The sequence below is a fragment of the Monopterus albus genome, unplaced genomic scaffold (genome assembly GCF_001952655.1).
Source record: "Monopterus albus unplaced genomic scaffold, M_albus_1.0 scaffold30.1, whole genome shotgun sequence".
Classification (NCBI taxonomy): domain Eukaryota; kingdom Metazoa; phylum Chordata; class Actinopteri; order Synbranchiformes; family Synbranchidae; genus Monopterus; species Monopterus albus.
The window spans coordinates 93924-108039 of NW_018127910.1; the positions used below are offsets into that span (position 1 = coordinate 93924).

At 38.5% G+C, this 14116-nt stretch overlaps 4 protein-coding genes across 4 annotated transcripts in view; 3 read left to right on the plus strand and 1 right to left on the minus strand.

Moving 5' to 3' along the window:
- The window catches only part of col28a2a (collagen, type XXVIII, alpha 2a), a 16724-nt gene extending 13973 nt beyond the window's left edge, over positions 1 to 2751 (plus strand). The window contains exons 33-35 of the mRNA XM_020596411.1: positions 3 to 135; positions 253 to 496; positions 1794 to 2751. Coding sequence (XP_020452067.1) covers positions 3 to 135; positions 253 to 496; positions 1794 to 1999 — 583 coding nt within the window. The 3' untranslated portion in view covers positions 2000 to 2751. The remainder of the gene's footprint in view (positions 1 to 2; positions 136 to 252; positions 497 to 1793) is intronic.
- A 647-nt stretch (positions 2752 to 3398) lies between these two features.
- bbs5 (Bardet-Biedl syndrome 5) lies at positions 3399 to 7116 on the plus strand. Its single transcript, XM_020596342.1, has 12 exons — positions 3399 to 3590; positions 3884 to 3966; positions 4054 to 4119; positions 4313 to 4362; positions 4731 to 4858; positions 4957 to 5092; positions 5313 to 5408; positions 5955 to 6017; positions 6136 to 6270; positions 6503 to 6586; positions 6822 to 6845; positions 6925 to 7116. Exons 1-12 carry the CDS (start codon positions 3529 to 3531, stop codon positions 7024 to 7026), a joined length of 1029 nt encoding a protein of 342 aa, XP_020451998.1. The 5' UTR covers positions 3399 to 3528; the 3' UTR covers positions 7027 to 7116.
- A 696-nt stretch (positions 7117 to 7812) lies between these two features.
- klhl41a (kelch-like family member 41a) lies at positions 7813 to 11411 on the plus strand. Its single transcript, XM_020596341.1, has 6 exons — positions 7813 to 9063; positions 9168 to 9325; positions 10021 to 10128; positions 10232 to 10417; positions 10758 to 10904; positions 11025 to 11411. Exons 1-6 carry the CDS (start codon positions 7978 to 7980, stop codon positions 11134 to 11136), a joined length of 1797 nt encoding a protein of 598 aa, XP_020451997.1. The 5' UTR covers positions 7813 to 7977; the 3' UTR covers positions 11137 to 11411.
- A 427-nt stretch (positions 11412 to 11838) lies between these two features.
- fastkd1 (FAST kinase domains 1) overlaps positions 11839 to 14116 on the minus strand; it is a 6962-nt gene continuing 4684 nt past the window's right edge. Inside the window, 9 exon segments of the mRNA XM_020596436.1 lie at positions 11839 to 12105; positions 12233 to 12347; positions 12440 to 12584; positions 13038 to 13151; positions 13248 to 13379; positions 13494 to 13622; positions 13700 to 13814; positions 13897 to 14113; positions 14115 to 14116. The exon segment at positions 14115 to 14116 is cut by the window's right edge and continues 253 nt beyond it. Coding sequence (XP_020452092.1) covers positions 12010 to 12105; positions 12233 to 12347; positions 12440 to 12584; positions 13038 to 13151; positions 13248 to 13379; positions 13494 to 13622; positions 13700 to 13814; positions 13897 to 14113; positions 14115 to 14116 — 1065 coding nt within the window. The 3' untranslated portion in view covers positions 11839 to 12009.

Genomic DNA, 14116 nt, shown 5'->3' on the forward strand with positions numbered 1-14116 from the left:
AGGACCAGTGGATATGGGAACATTGGAAACAGATACCATTACCAAAAGAATATTCAAAATCAGAGACACACCGACAACCGAGGCGGCGGTGGCATTTTCACACCATCCATCAGTGCTGATCCTTTCCCCATTCAGGTCTTTCCTGAAAATGCTTCTCCATTGTTTTACTTAAAGTACACTATACTGTGTTATATACAGTCGGTACATAATTCATCACACACTGATACAGGTTTCATTGTTATCCTTTTCTAGGTGGTGGAAGATGATGATGATGATGAAAAGCTGGACCTAAAAGCCCCTGTGCAGGGCAGTGACACTGTGGCTGTAGTTAACAAAACATTGTTATTGCCTGTGAGCGGAAGCTCTGTCTCCAATGAGACAGGCTTATCACCTTCTTCATTTTCATCTTCCTTATCTGCAACATCTTTGTCAACACTGGTTTCATCCTTAAATTTGAATCAGTTGCCAACAGCGGTGAGTCCAGTCCTGCCTGAAGGTGAGTGCCGCACTCCTGCACAATAGAATTTTTTTCACAACAAACATTTTGAAATTCTGTTTAACTGCTGCAGTTCCAGAAATCTAGCTAGTTATTTGGTGAGCTATCTGAAATGTTTGGTGAGTTAGTTTAAATGTTTAGTGGCCAGAACAGCAGTTGAAATGTTTGCTAGCGCTAGTGACTGGTAACAGTTAGTCTGAATTAGCCTGAGTAGATGAAGGGATGTGTTGGGTGTGTGGGCAAAGAGAGAGGTGGTTCTGAGATGCTGAAACACATTGTTGAACCTTCTCTGTGTTGTGGGCCCAACTTAATGAAACACCAGTTAGTGAGAGGGTGCCCACCTGATGACCCTGTAAACTTGCTTTCACTCCTCCACCCACACAGAACTTGTACTGGTGTTGGTGATATACAGGAATACTTGACTTACTGGGGTTGTTAGTAATGTATTCTTCTTTGGTTTGACAAACGTATTAGAACAGTGTCAGTGGTGACTGCCATTACAAGCCAGCTGGGCCAGCCACTGCTTAACCTGAGCAAATACAATGCAGCTGCCATGTGTCAAGCCACATACAGTATCTGCTCTTTGCCTGGGTGAGGATAGGGTTCAGGGCTGCTTTGTGTTAAGGGTAGGTTAGGTCTGGAAAATGATGTTGCTTATTGTGGGGCTCTGAAGATTTATGATGGCATGGCCTGTCACCCCCCTCTTTGGGGCCAGATAATGGGTAAACATCATTTAACTTGTAGCTTCCATTTGAATGCCCTCCCATTCTTTGGCACATGTGTTTTATTGACTGTTCCAGGGTCTTGGTATTGTGCATGCTGCCTCACTGTCACATTACCATACATGAATAGAACAGAGCCATCATTAATGCTTTTAGTAACACCTGTGTTTTTCCTGCCATGGCAACTCAAATTGATACATACAGACAGTTTCTGTTAAAACTGTTTCACTTCATGGTCATTTTGGAGGCTGCAGAATTTAGGGCTGTTTTGAATTGTACTACTTTACACAGAGAGGTGTTTTGAATATTTTTTCCTACCCCAACTGATACAAGTGAGTTGGACATAATATTAGAAACACCTCAAAGTATGATGCAGGACAATGTAACAGCACCACAAAATGACCATATACTGTAGCTGAAACAACATTTCTCTTCATGAAGGGAGGATTTATTGCAGGACTCTTGTATTGATCTGCATTAGTTGTACCTTGGTGTACCTATAAATTTTGCTCTTCTCTTTGAGCACATAAATATTGCTTGGAAACTGTGTATCTCACACACCATTTCTCCTTCAGAGGCCCCAATTCTTGATCCCCGCTGCACCTTCAAACTGGACCAAGGCACCTGCAGAGACTATATCATCCGCTGGTACTACGACAAGCAGGCCAATGCCTGTGCACAGTTTTGGTATGGAGGCTGTGGTGGAAATGACAACCGTTATGAAACAGAAGATGAATGCAAAAAGGCTTGTGTTCTATTCAGAACAGGTAATTTCAGCTGATTTTTAACAAAAAAAAAAGTCTGATCTTAATATTAATTTCTAATTGTTATACTTCTTTATATACAGCTGCATAAAAGAAGAATCAATCAGAAAGTTGACTTTTCTGCTCTACAGTCAGCTGATATTATTTTAATGTGATACATTCTGTCATTTGTGTTCATAAAATTTCATGCACTTTTCTAACACATTTGTCCTCTCACACAGATGAATTTTGATTAAATAGTAAAGCAGTGTTAAATGGTGATGACCAACTAAATCAAATCCTGACAAACGGCTGATATTTTGCCTTTTTAATTGAATGACTGCCTGACTGACTTATTAACTGCTACAAAAACTGACTTTATTACCTCAAAGAAATTGTATTGCTAACACACAAGGAGGAATTCTTCACTCAGGATTTGACTGTCCTGGGCTTAAAGTGACTCCAGAGAGTTTATTATATTTTAAAATTAACCTATAAATCATTCTTTGCACCTCTTTAAGCCATGTGCTTCGCATACACTGCATATATTTCTAATAAGACAACTATAGTTAGATGTTTGTTTACCTTGTGTTTATGGTATGTAATTTTCTGAAATATGCTCTGAGTACATTTATGTTTGTTTTGTTTGTTGTTTTTAATGCTACGTCGACGCAGGTTAAAACTTGTGGCTGTAATAAACAGTTATGTCCATGACGGTATTGCTTGCAAGTGTCATTTTGTAATGACAATTGAACCCTTTTGCAATTTATTCATTTAATAAATTTGTCAATTTATGCCATGTGTTTATATCTGAATAAATGCCTTTTTGTGTATTTTAATAATAAAATATAATAAAAACTCATGGTGGTTCCCTATTTTATGTCTTTAGTAATCAAAATAACAACTGTCAATATTACTTTCATGATGTGTGTCCACCCTCTGTTGAATTCCTAGTAAGGAGTGTAATGAAAGATACAGTTAGAAGCCTAAATATGTTTTTTAGTCACTTGTGTTATATTTGCAAGAGGCGGTGTACACCCTGGACAGGTAGCCAGTCTATCACAGGGCTGACACTTAGAGACAGACAACCACCCACAATCATACTCACACCTACAGTCAATTTAGAGTTTCCAGTAAATAAAAACTGCACGTCTCTGGACTGTGGGAGGAAGCCGGAGAACTGGGAGAGGACCCACGCAGGCACAGGGAGAGCATGCAAACTTAGACAAGAATTTTAAAATTAAAAAATGAAATACAGTAATAAGATTTTACAATGTATTTTATGTAGGCTATACGGGTTATTCGGTTCAAATAGAATGTGAATTTTTTTGCCAGCATTTGGATTAATATACTCATTGACAGAAGAGAGATTGGTAAAATAGGACGGTCAAATAAATCTTGCGAAATTTTGGTCCAAAGCTGTTTTGTCCCCTTGGCTTGCCGTCTGTTGCCACAGTGACTATGACGCTATATCAGACTTCTTCAGAGTAGCTAGCAAACTAATATGTAAAAAAACTGTGACAGATAGCGTTATTCTTCTAACCCAAGAGAGTAGTAAGCAACCGTCATGGCATCCGTTTTAGATGCTCTCTGGGAAGACAGAGACGTGAGATTCGACATAACAGCACAGTAAGTTAGCTAACGATGAATTTTTTGGGGGGATGATTTCACCGTCGTAGAATCTAGTTAGCTCAGCTATGCTATTGGCTAACCCCTTCAGATAAAGTAATTCGTAGGTAATAATTGATCGAAATGTTTTCCTGTTAATTGTGTCTGTTGTTAAAAATATTGTTTAGTAACAGCGTACTGTCACATTTACTAGGATTACTGTAACCATCTATAACATTCTTAGCTAAACTTAGCGCTAATTCTCAGCGCTTTCGCTAACACTGATCAATGAATCAATCTGTCGCTGTACACAGACAGATGAAAACTCGTCCAGGAGAAGTGCTGATAGACTGCCTGGACTCCATAGAAGACACGAAAGGAAACAACGGAGATAGAGGTAGCTATGACGGAGGTTCAAACAATCTAGAAATCCTGTGTGTGGCTTGCCAGCTAGTTAAATACTGACATGTCCACCTTTTTGCAGGACGACTCTTAGTAACAAACCTGAGAATCATTTGGCACTCTTTGGCCCTGCCAAGAGTAAATCTGTGTGAGTACATTTGCGTGTTTAAATGTATGTCTATATTTGTGTTTATTTTGATTCTGTTTCCACCAGCATCTCATAGTCTGTTTATTTCTGCCCTCCCTTGGAAATGCACGACATTAAATTACCTTATTTAGTGGTATTATTCCTAATCAAGAATAAGCGGTATAGGTAATGGGTGGATTTATTTATTTTTTAGCTGTGGGCTACAACTCAATTATTAACATCACAACAAGGACAGCTAACTCGGTGAGTAAACATTTGTTTTCTTTTTATAACTATTAATATTTTTATGTCCTTATTATTTAAATTCCACAGAAATTGTCCAGAATCTTTCTGCATTTCTTCACACAAAGCACAGATACTGCTTCACATGTTATAGGCACTTGTTAAGTTAAGTGAAAAATGTGTAATTGCCTCAAGGTTTCTGTTAATTACATTCTGCTTTTATTCACAAACACGACTTCTAAAGTGAAAAAATGTTTCAGTCTATGTAAGGACAAAGCTAACAACAGCAGCATCATTTTAACATGCTATAAACTGTAGTAAATAATATATAATGTGCTGTATACATGTGATAAAGTCAGATAAAATGCTAATTTATTGGTCTTTTCTAGAAATTGAGGGGCCAAACCGAAGCACTCTACATCCTTACAAAGGCCAGCAACACACGATTTGAATTCATTTTCACCAATGTGGTTCCAGGAAGTCCACGGCTGTTTACCTCTGTTATTGCTGTACACAGGTAAAACTATGCTGAGGGGAGATTTAATTCTCCGATCGCATTCCACATAAAATTAATGTCCAACTAAATATTTTCAAGTGTGCTTTGTTTTGTTTCAGGGCCTATGAGACCTCAAAAATGTACAGAGATCTGAAATTGCGAGCTGCCCTAATTCAAAATAAGCAGCTGAGACTTTTGCCCCGAGAGCAAGTGTATGATAAAATTAATGGAGTTTGGAATTTATCCAGTGATCAGGTACTGTGTTCCTCCTGAATATTTAATTGGATATAAATACATGAAACACATGAGCAACACAACCCCACTGCAGTGAAATAATCAAATGTAAATACCCTATCTAAAGTTATTCCTCCAATAAATACCGGTAGTCCCAATTATTTTTCACGGTGTCCACATCTAGTACGTGGAGTAAGCAACTGGTTTATACTGACTCCACTGTTCTTGTTTATTCTTTTAGGGTAATCTGGGAACTTTCTTTATAACCAATGTTCGGATTGTGTGGCATGCCAATATGAACGAGAGCTTTAATGTCAGCATTCCTTACCTCCAGATTGTAAGTATATACACTACATGACAATTGTAATCCAAACCTCTCACTTTTTGCCTGATTAAATGGCTTTTTAATTGACTCTAATAAACAGGGTTCTGGTTTTTATGGATAGCTTGCAGCTAAATGTGTCGTTACCAGATAGGCTACTATAATGTAGACAGTAATAATCAAAATGGTTGCATGTTTTTACCTTTAGCTAATAGTTATTACAATATGCAAGGCATTTGTAAATGACAGAAGACAGTTTATAAACAGTACACCTGCAAGTAACAAAAAACAAAAGCTTTAAGTTGGTGTACCGTACATTCAGCAAAAGCTGTGAAGTACCTTTGTTTTAATCAGATGTTTTAATCAGTGCATGATAAATATTTGTTTAGTGGCTCATTTCAGGAGCACTGTGCCCGATCAGATTTTATTATAAAATTCGGGTAGTTTCATTGCAGTAACATACACCACTGTACCCTTGCACACACATTGCTACTAATGATCTTGTTATTGTTGTAAAATCACATTGTTTATTATTACTGTTTTATCTTTTTTCTCCCAAAGTGGTCCATCAGAATAAGAGACTCAAAGTTTGGCTTGGCTTTGGTGATAGAGAGTTCACGTCAGGTAACCCTTGAGTCCCATTCACCTGAAGTGATCATAATATAACGATTCGATACTAGTAATGTTCCTCTGGTTTGTTTGTTGGTGATATACAAATATACTCTGTTTATGTGGTTTTAAGAGTGGTGGCTACGTGCTCGGGTTTAAGATTGACCCTGTCGATAAGCTTCAAGACGCACTTAAGGAAATCAACTCATTGCATAAGGTGTACTCTGCCAACCCTATTTTTGGAGTGGACTATGAAATGGAAGAAAAGGTAGAAATATGAAAATTTCAGTAAAAACACTCATCCTGAACACTTTATTAGAAAAGATTAATAATATACAACTTTTAAAGTAGTGTAAAATACAAGAGTTATTTTAATGGCTGATTTCTCTTAGTTACATTCATATACTGTACATGTTTTTGAATACTGCACTGTAGTTGAACAGTCAGCAGTTCAGCTGATCATGTTGTCATAGCACTGTTTGTCCTAAAAATGATCACAGCCACAGCCGCTGGAAGAACTGACGGTGAACCAGCCTCCTGATGATGTGGAAATTGAGCCCGACGAGCAGACTGATGCTTTCACTGTGAGTGTGCCCACTGGTCACCCTTGGACTCATCACTCCTCTGAGAGTCAGAGTTTAGCTTTCAGACTCTCAGAATAGCAGTCAGCTAATACCCTGCAGCATAATGAACAAACATGAATTTACATTGCCTAGTGCTCATGCTTGTACAAATTGGGGCTTATTAGACAACAACCTATTATTACAGTCCAAATGATTCAGGTATTTACATGTGTTGTTTATGTTTGCTTGCTTTCAGGCTTACTTTGCTGATGGCAGTAAGGTAAATTCTCACAATTAATAATTCTAATTGTAAAAAAAATATGTTGCGGAATGTTAATTTGTGTATTGTTACTCCAAAGCAACAAGATCGTGAGCCAGTTTTTTCAGAGGAGCTGGGCCTTGCCATTGAAAAGCTGAAGGATGGGTTCACACTTCAAGGACTGTGGGAAGTCATGAGCTGAAACAATATATGTGCGCATAGTGTAATTATTGAGGAAATAATGGATTTATTTATACATATATCTTGGGTTAAATGTTGTATAGCTTATGCATACATATTTACCTAATAAGAAAATATGTGTGTGTGGTAAATTTATTGTAATTAGTATACAGTATATTTAATTAGTATACAGTATATTTTTATAGCCTATAGAATGGGAACTATAATACAGTTTGTATTGTTTAAAGTTAATGTATTTAAATCGATATTAAGAGTACATTTACAGTATTTAAACTCTAAATATTCAGGTTTGTACACAGTTTATTTGTATGTGATAAGGACACAATGATCTCAGGCTAAATGCAAAGGTGCATAAGGCACTAAAGTATTTTAAAAATGTTAAAGGAGGACAACTGTCACTTCCCATTTTAGCAGCTGTTCCTGTTTCCATGTTAGGTAATTCCTTAGTGGGAAATACTTGGTCACACATGCTCTAGTGAAACGGTCATTACTATCAGTGATTTTGAATCACTCAGATGTCTCTAGAACACATGTGTAGTAAATGCCAACCATGTCTGTGAACACAGTACACTGGAGCAAATAGTTCTGTCATTGTGTTTTGTGTTTTTAATGTGTACTTTACTGCATTTCTTGTAAGAATATATTTTGACTTTATTAGATAGGAGTTAATAAAATGAAAAGATCAGAGGTTATTTCAATGTGGCTGTATGACAATGTTGTTACTAATCACCAGGGTGCCATGGCTCCGCAGTTGTTTTTACTCTATGACAGCTGTGTGAGCTCTCTGGTTTGGCCAACCTGAATTCTTCATGGATAGGGTGACTGGCTATATTTAGAGGGGTTCAGTTATATTGAAGGGGCTTCAGACCTGGCTGCCTATAGTTGTGCATTCACCAGCTAGGACAGTCTGTCGTGAACTGCCTCATTTCCATCCACTTCCTGTACTATAAGAATGGATCCCCAAAGCTTGAAGGAAGATCTCCGTCTGTTTCAAAGCACTCTGCTGCAGGATGGACTCAAAGAGCTTCTGAATGAGAATAAGTTAATCGATTGTATCCTAAAGGTTGGAGACAGAAGTATCCCCTGCCATCGGCTCATTCTAGCAGCATGCAGTCCTTATTTCAGGGACCTTTACTTCTCAGAGGATGGCAAGGAACTGGACAGCAAGGAGGTTGTTCTACAGGACCTGGACCCGAATATTATGGAGGTGATTGTGAATTACATGTACTCAGCAGAGATTGACATCAACGAAAGCAATGTGCAGGATATTTTGGCCGTTGCCAATCGCTTCCAGATCCCTTCAGTGTTCACAGTTTGTGTGAATTTTCTGCAGAAGAATCTGTCAAAGAAAAACTGCCTTGCCATCTACCGACTGGGACTGATGCTGAACTGTGCCAGACTGGCAATGGCAGCTCGAGATTACATTGCAGATAGGTTTGAAACCATAGCCCAGGATGAGGAGTTCTTAGAGCTGGCTCCACATGAACTATTTGCCATTATTGGAGCAGATGCACTGAATGTAGAAAAAGAAGAGGTAGTGTTTGAGTCCGTCATGAGGTGGATCAGGAAAGACAAAGAGAAGCACGTGAAATCCTTAGGAGACGCCTTTGAGTACATACGCTTTCGTTTGCTCCCAGAGAAGTACTACAAGGAAAAGGTAGAGAAAGATGACCTTATCAAGTCTGATCCTGAGCTTGTCAAAAAACTGAAGGTCATAAAGGAAGCTTTTGCAGGGAAGCTACCTGAAAAGAAAAAGGGAAAAGATAGCGAGGAAGGAGAGGAAGGAACATTGCCTGGTTACCTGAATGATACCCGCAGATACGGCATGTATAGCAGAGACCTGTTGTTGATGATCACTGACACTGCTGCTGTGGCCTATGACGGCCAGGAGAATGAATGTTTTCTAGCTGCAATGGCTGAGCAGATTCCCCGAAACCACGTCAGTCTGACAACAAAGAAGAACAATCTGTATGTGTTAGGAGGACTCTTTGTTGATGAAGAGAACAAAGAAAACTCACTGCAATGTTACTTCTACCAGGTAAAAAAAAAAAAAAAAACTTTATTGATATTAATATTACATTCACACAAGAAATATAATTCCATGATTTTGTTTTCAAAAACATCTCAAAATGTGTCTTTCAGTTGGACGCTCTTGCAGCTGGATGGATTGCTCTTCCGCCCATGCCTTCCCCTAGGTGTCTCTTTGCTATGGGGGAATTTGAAAATCTCATCTTTGCTGTAGCAGGAAAAGATTTACAGTCCAATGAGTCTCACGATAGTGTTTTGTGCTATGACACTGAGTAAGTTCAGTACATCAACTCTTTGGATTTTAGAGGATAAGGCAAATCATTGTCTATATTAATAGTATTTTCAGCAATCACCATACAGAGACTAAAATCGACAATGAATTGCCTCTAGCTACAGTTAAGGTTTGAGAGCTGTCAGTCCTGGTTTAGCTCGTTCACCTCTGTGATAGACCTCCGTTGTTCAAGACTGTTAAAAACACATCAGGGAAACACTGCTGCACTGGGTGACAGTTTTTTTTGTAATGAGACACCAGGACCGACTATGCTGCCCCAAAGGCTCTGTGCAGCCATAATTTCCCAAAGTTAGCACAAGTCAGCGTCAACTGCGCATGTGTGAGATTTTGTGTGAACTCTTTGCTTTGTTTACATTTTGTTAGCTACTCATGCTCAGGTCTGGTGTTTGCTAAAGAAGAAACGTCACCCAGTGTAGCGGTGTGTTTCACCGATGTGTTTTTAATCATTTTTGAACAGCAACAGAGGTCTATGACACAGAAATATAAGCTGATCCACGACTGACAGAGAGGTTGAGACTGACAGACATTAACCGTGAGTGGAGGCAGTTCATTTTCATTGTATGGAGATTGCTGAAAATACTATTCATATAGAAAGTGACCAGACTTTTCTTTTAATTCAATGGATTATGCCTATTAACTGTTGAACATATTCTGTAAATTTATCTAACCTTTTAGAAAGATGAAGTGGACTGAAACAAAAAAGTTGCCCTTGAAAATCCATGGCCACTGCGTCGTGTCTGAGAATGGGCTGGTGTACTGCATCGGAGGCAAAACAGATGACAAGTAAATATTGCAATGCCAGAAGATTTAATATATAGTCCAAATATGATTTCCATGTTACAACCTATTAACCCTTCTTGGAACTCATTCTGTCTTAATGCTAAAGTAAAGCAACCAACAAGATGTTTGCATACAACCACAAGAAGTCAGAGTGGAAGGAGGTGGCTTCAATGAAGATACCCAGAGCGATGTTTGGAGCAGTTATCCACAAAGGGAGGATTATTGTGGCTGGAGGAGTCAACGATGAAGGCCTGACAGATGCATGTGAAGCTTACGACTTTGGAACAAACAAGTATGTGCTATTATTGGTACAGTTTTTTTATAGGCCCTTTATGCTTACAACAAGCTTATTTTGTTTTTTCAAGACATTTTTAGAATATTATACATTTGAATTTCTTTTAGCTGTCACTTTTCTTTGTTTAAAATCTATATCTCACCTCAGAACAAATATCTATATAGCACTTTAAGCCACTGCTGCCCCAAAAAGTTATTCTCAGAAAAAATTATTTGCATAATTTGTTTCCTGTTGTTGGGAACCACTGATTTAAATCCAGATTGAAGATTTTAAAAAGTCAAAGAACACTTGAGATTTTTAAGAAATAAGGATCACAGCTGAGTGTGTCTTGTTATAGGTGGTCGCCCTTCACCGAGTTTCCCCAGGAGAGGAGTTCAGTTAACCTGGTCAGCTGTGCAGGGCTGCTGTACGCTGTAGGAGGCTTTGCCATGGTGGAGAATGAGAACAAAGAGTGTGCACCCACTGAAATCATTGACATATGGCAGTACGTGTTGATTTTTCTTTTTTGATATTTAAAAATTTATATTGTGATACTAACCATAACCCAACATCTCTCTCTGTCTCAACTGAGTAATACAGCAACATGTTTTCACTTCCCTTCCAGGTATGAAGATGACAAGAAACAGTGGACTGGTATGATCAGGGAGATGCGTTACGCAGCTGGAGCCTCCTGTGTGTCCATGCGCCTGAACACAGCCAGGATGCCGACACTGTAATAACAGTCCAGGGACATAAGAGTACATTAAATTTACTGTTGTAGGCAAGAATATTATATACATGCTCTTATGTAGCGGCTCATTGTTGTCATTTATCATCTTCGCCACATCTCCTTTGCTATTCCCCACACCTCACTTCAACCCATTACATATGTGTGTAATTACTGCTAACAGGTAAAGGTCTGCATAGAAACATTTTCCTCTGTCAGCTTGAAAACATTCTTTTATTCAGCTGCAATGTGAAGTGTAGAACTTTTGAGTATTAAAATATCTCCCACAGACCTGCTCTGTTTGACATTTAAGTTTTTTTTTTTTTGTTTGTTTTTTGGAAGCAACATTTTTAACACATCTCCTAATAGTACAGTACACATTATACTCAGAACCTGAAGCCATGGGTACTATATATTGCCTGACAAGCTTGATGTTTAACATTTCAAGATCATTGTTATCCTAAAATAAATAAAGTAACTTATTTGAGTGCAGCACATTTGTGTTGTAAATACCAGATAACACCAGATACCAGTATATAAACACCATACCTTAAACTTTCAGCTGTAATAATTAGCTAAATTGTCTACACCAAGGTGTTAATTCCCTCCCCAATCTCAACTGTACTTTGTTACTATTACATATGTACAAAACAGAATACAAAACACTGCATTTCATTTTTAAAAAGTTATTTAATAGAAAAGACAATCTCATTTAACATGAGGTAGAATATCAATTTTAAGCTCTATGACCAAAATAGCTGATGCTTATTGACTGTCTTAAACACTTCTACAGTCACTGCCGAGAGCTTCTTCAAAACCAAGATGAGATTATGGTGTATGTATGAAATGTGACATTTCTTTCAGGATTCAATAAATAAGGCCTTCAAGAAGAAAGGTCTTTAAATATTTTGTTCTTTAGATATTCCTTCCAGGCATCCTGCGTTGAAAGCTCCATAGAGTTCCATTCAAAGTGAGGGATCTGTCATTTTAAAACACATTGATTATTTCACTGTCTTCGCGTCTTATTCAGTACTGGCATTTAATAAGATTTAGTATAGAGATGACATACACAGTACTCCATGTCAACTCGTGTGATGTTTTCTCACCTGAACAACATGATATCCCAGAATTTCAAGGTGTCTTTTTTTCATCAGGGCTTCACCTTTCATATTATGAGAATTTTTGCAGAAGAACCTTGAATCAAGAAAGTCCACAGCAACTCTAGGACAAAAGTAAAACAGAATGTCAAACATATTCCATTTCTCAGTGTTTAGTCATTTTGAAACTTCATTCTGTATGCTGTATAATGTTACCGCTGAGCTCCAGGTGGCAGCTCATCATTTGTGCTTTCCAGGTTGCTCCTCTGCCACTGAACCTTTCCTTTGTCAGAGACCTGCAGTGTGCTGGGCTTGCTGTAAGGCCACGGCTGGAGGTGTTTGTCCAGTATGCATTCAAAGTCTGAAAAGAAAGTCAAATGCCTCACTGAATAAATGAATATGCATTTGATTGATGAGGCTTATTTTCCTGTAAGATTTTCTATTTTTATGTTTCTTTGCACAGACTCAAGTTCTGAGTCATTGGCGTTTCAGTCGTTAAAGGACATTGTTGGCCATTGAAGGACTGAAACACTTCCCATGGGGATAAACACCTCCTGCTCACCACCAGACATAACTGATGAAGCCTCTTGGATGAGAGGTGAACCGTCTTCTACCTAAAACTACGTCCAGATGCCTTCTTCTAAGTTTTTTTTTTTGGCTTAAAGGATTATTTTTTAAAAACGCATACACTTGACACAAAGGCTACCCATCATATGAGCTTTTTATTGCACAGGTGCAAAGCCTTTTTCAGAATAGAACAGATGTGATAAAACATGTTTAATACTGAAATGGAAATAATCCTGATATAGCTCACCTACGGTGTGAAAATATGGACTGACAACTGCTGCTCGGACACAGTTAATGCCACCAAGAACTTCACCCAGTATTTTGTGTATTTGCTGTTGCACAGGACTGACTGTGCCAGTCCCTGGAAAACAATTTGACAGACAAGTGATTGTATGAACTTATTTGAAGTCAAATTTCTAACCCAGCAATATGACAAAATCTTAGTGAAACTCTTTACCTTTGCTTTGCAGATGCTGGCAGTATTGCTCATGAAACCACGGCACCTGGAACTCAGGACACTCGAGACACACGGCACGATTGAGTTCCATGAGGCGCAGTCTGGTTCGCATATTGAGGGAATCAGGTAGGGCTATATGACGTAATGAGAACAGTTACTTTAGCAATATTTAACAAGTGCAATTTGCTTTTATTTTAGCACAGACTCACAGGGACAAATACTTTTTAATATAATTTAAACACAAACTTTCTAGCTGGGCATCCAGCTTTCCCAGAAAGTCGATGCTGAAGATTTCTCTGATCAGTTCTTCAGGAAAACGGTCAGCCACAGCCAAGGAGTATGCCAGGAGAACTAGCAGATGTGCATCAAAGGAGCCTACAAATGCAAGGAGAAATGGTGTTAGTGGAAACTTAAAATTATAAGGAAAAAAAAAGGCTGTACTTTTCACTTACGGATATGAGGAGTGAAGCGCTGAATACAAGCATCATACAACTCATCTGCCTGTGCAGGATCATAATTCAGGACAGAAAATGGCAGGAGTATGGCATATGTTGCTGAGTAGTGGATCTTTAAAATGATACATGAAAAGTAATGTTAATACATAATTTGTTAATCCAGATTTAACATGCTGTGATGTCTTTTAAAGCACCTTGTCAATGTCTTCAATGGTCACACTGGCGATTCGGTCCATCAGAGGAGGGCAAAGGTGATTTGCCCTGGTTAAGAAGAAGGCCAGCTCTGGCGCATTAATCCAGTTTATCTGGTCAATCATCCTCTGCAGAGTGACCATTGTCTCTTGGAGCAGCATTTCTTCAAACCACTCCACTGAAATGAACTTCAGCTCCTCCAGCACCAAATCCAGCCGGTCG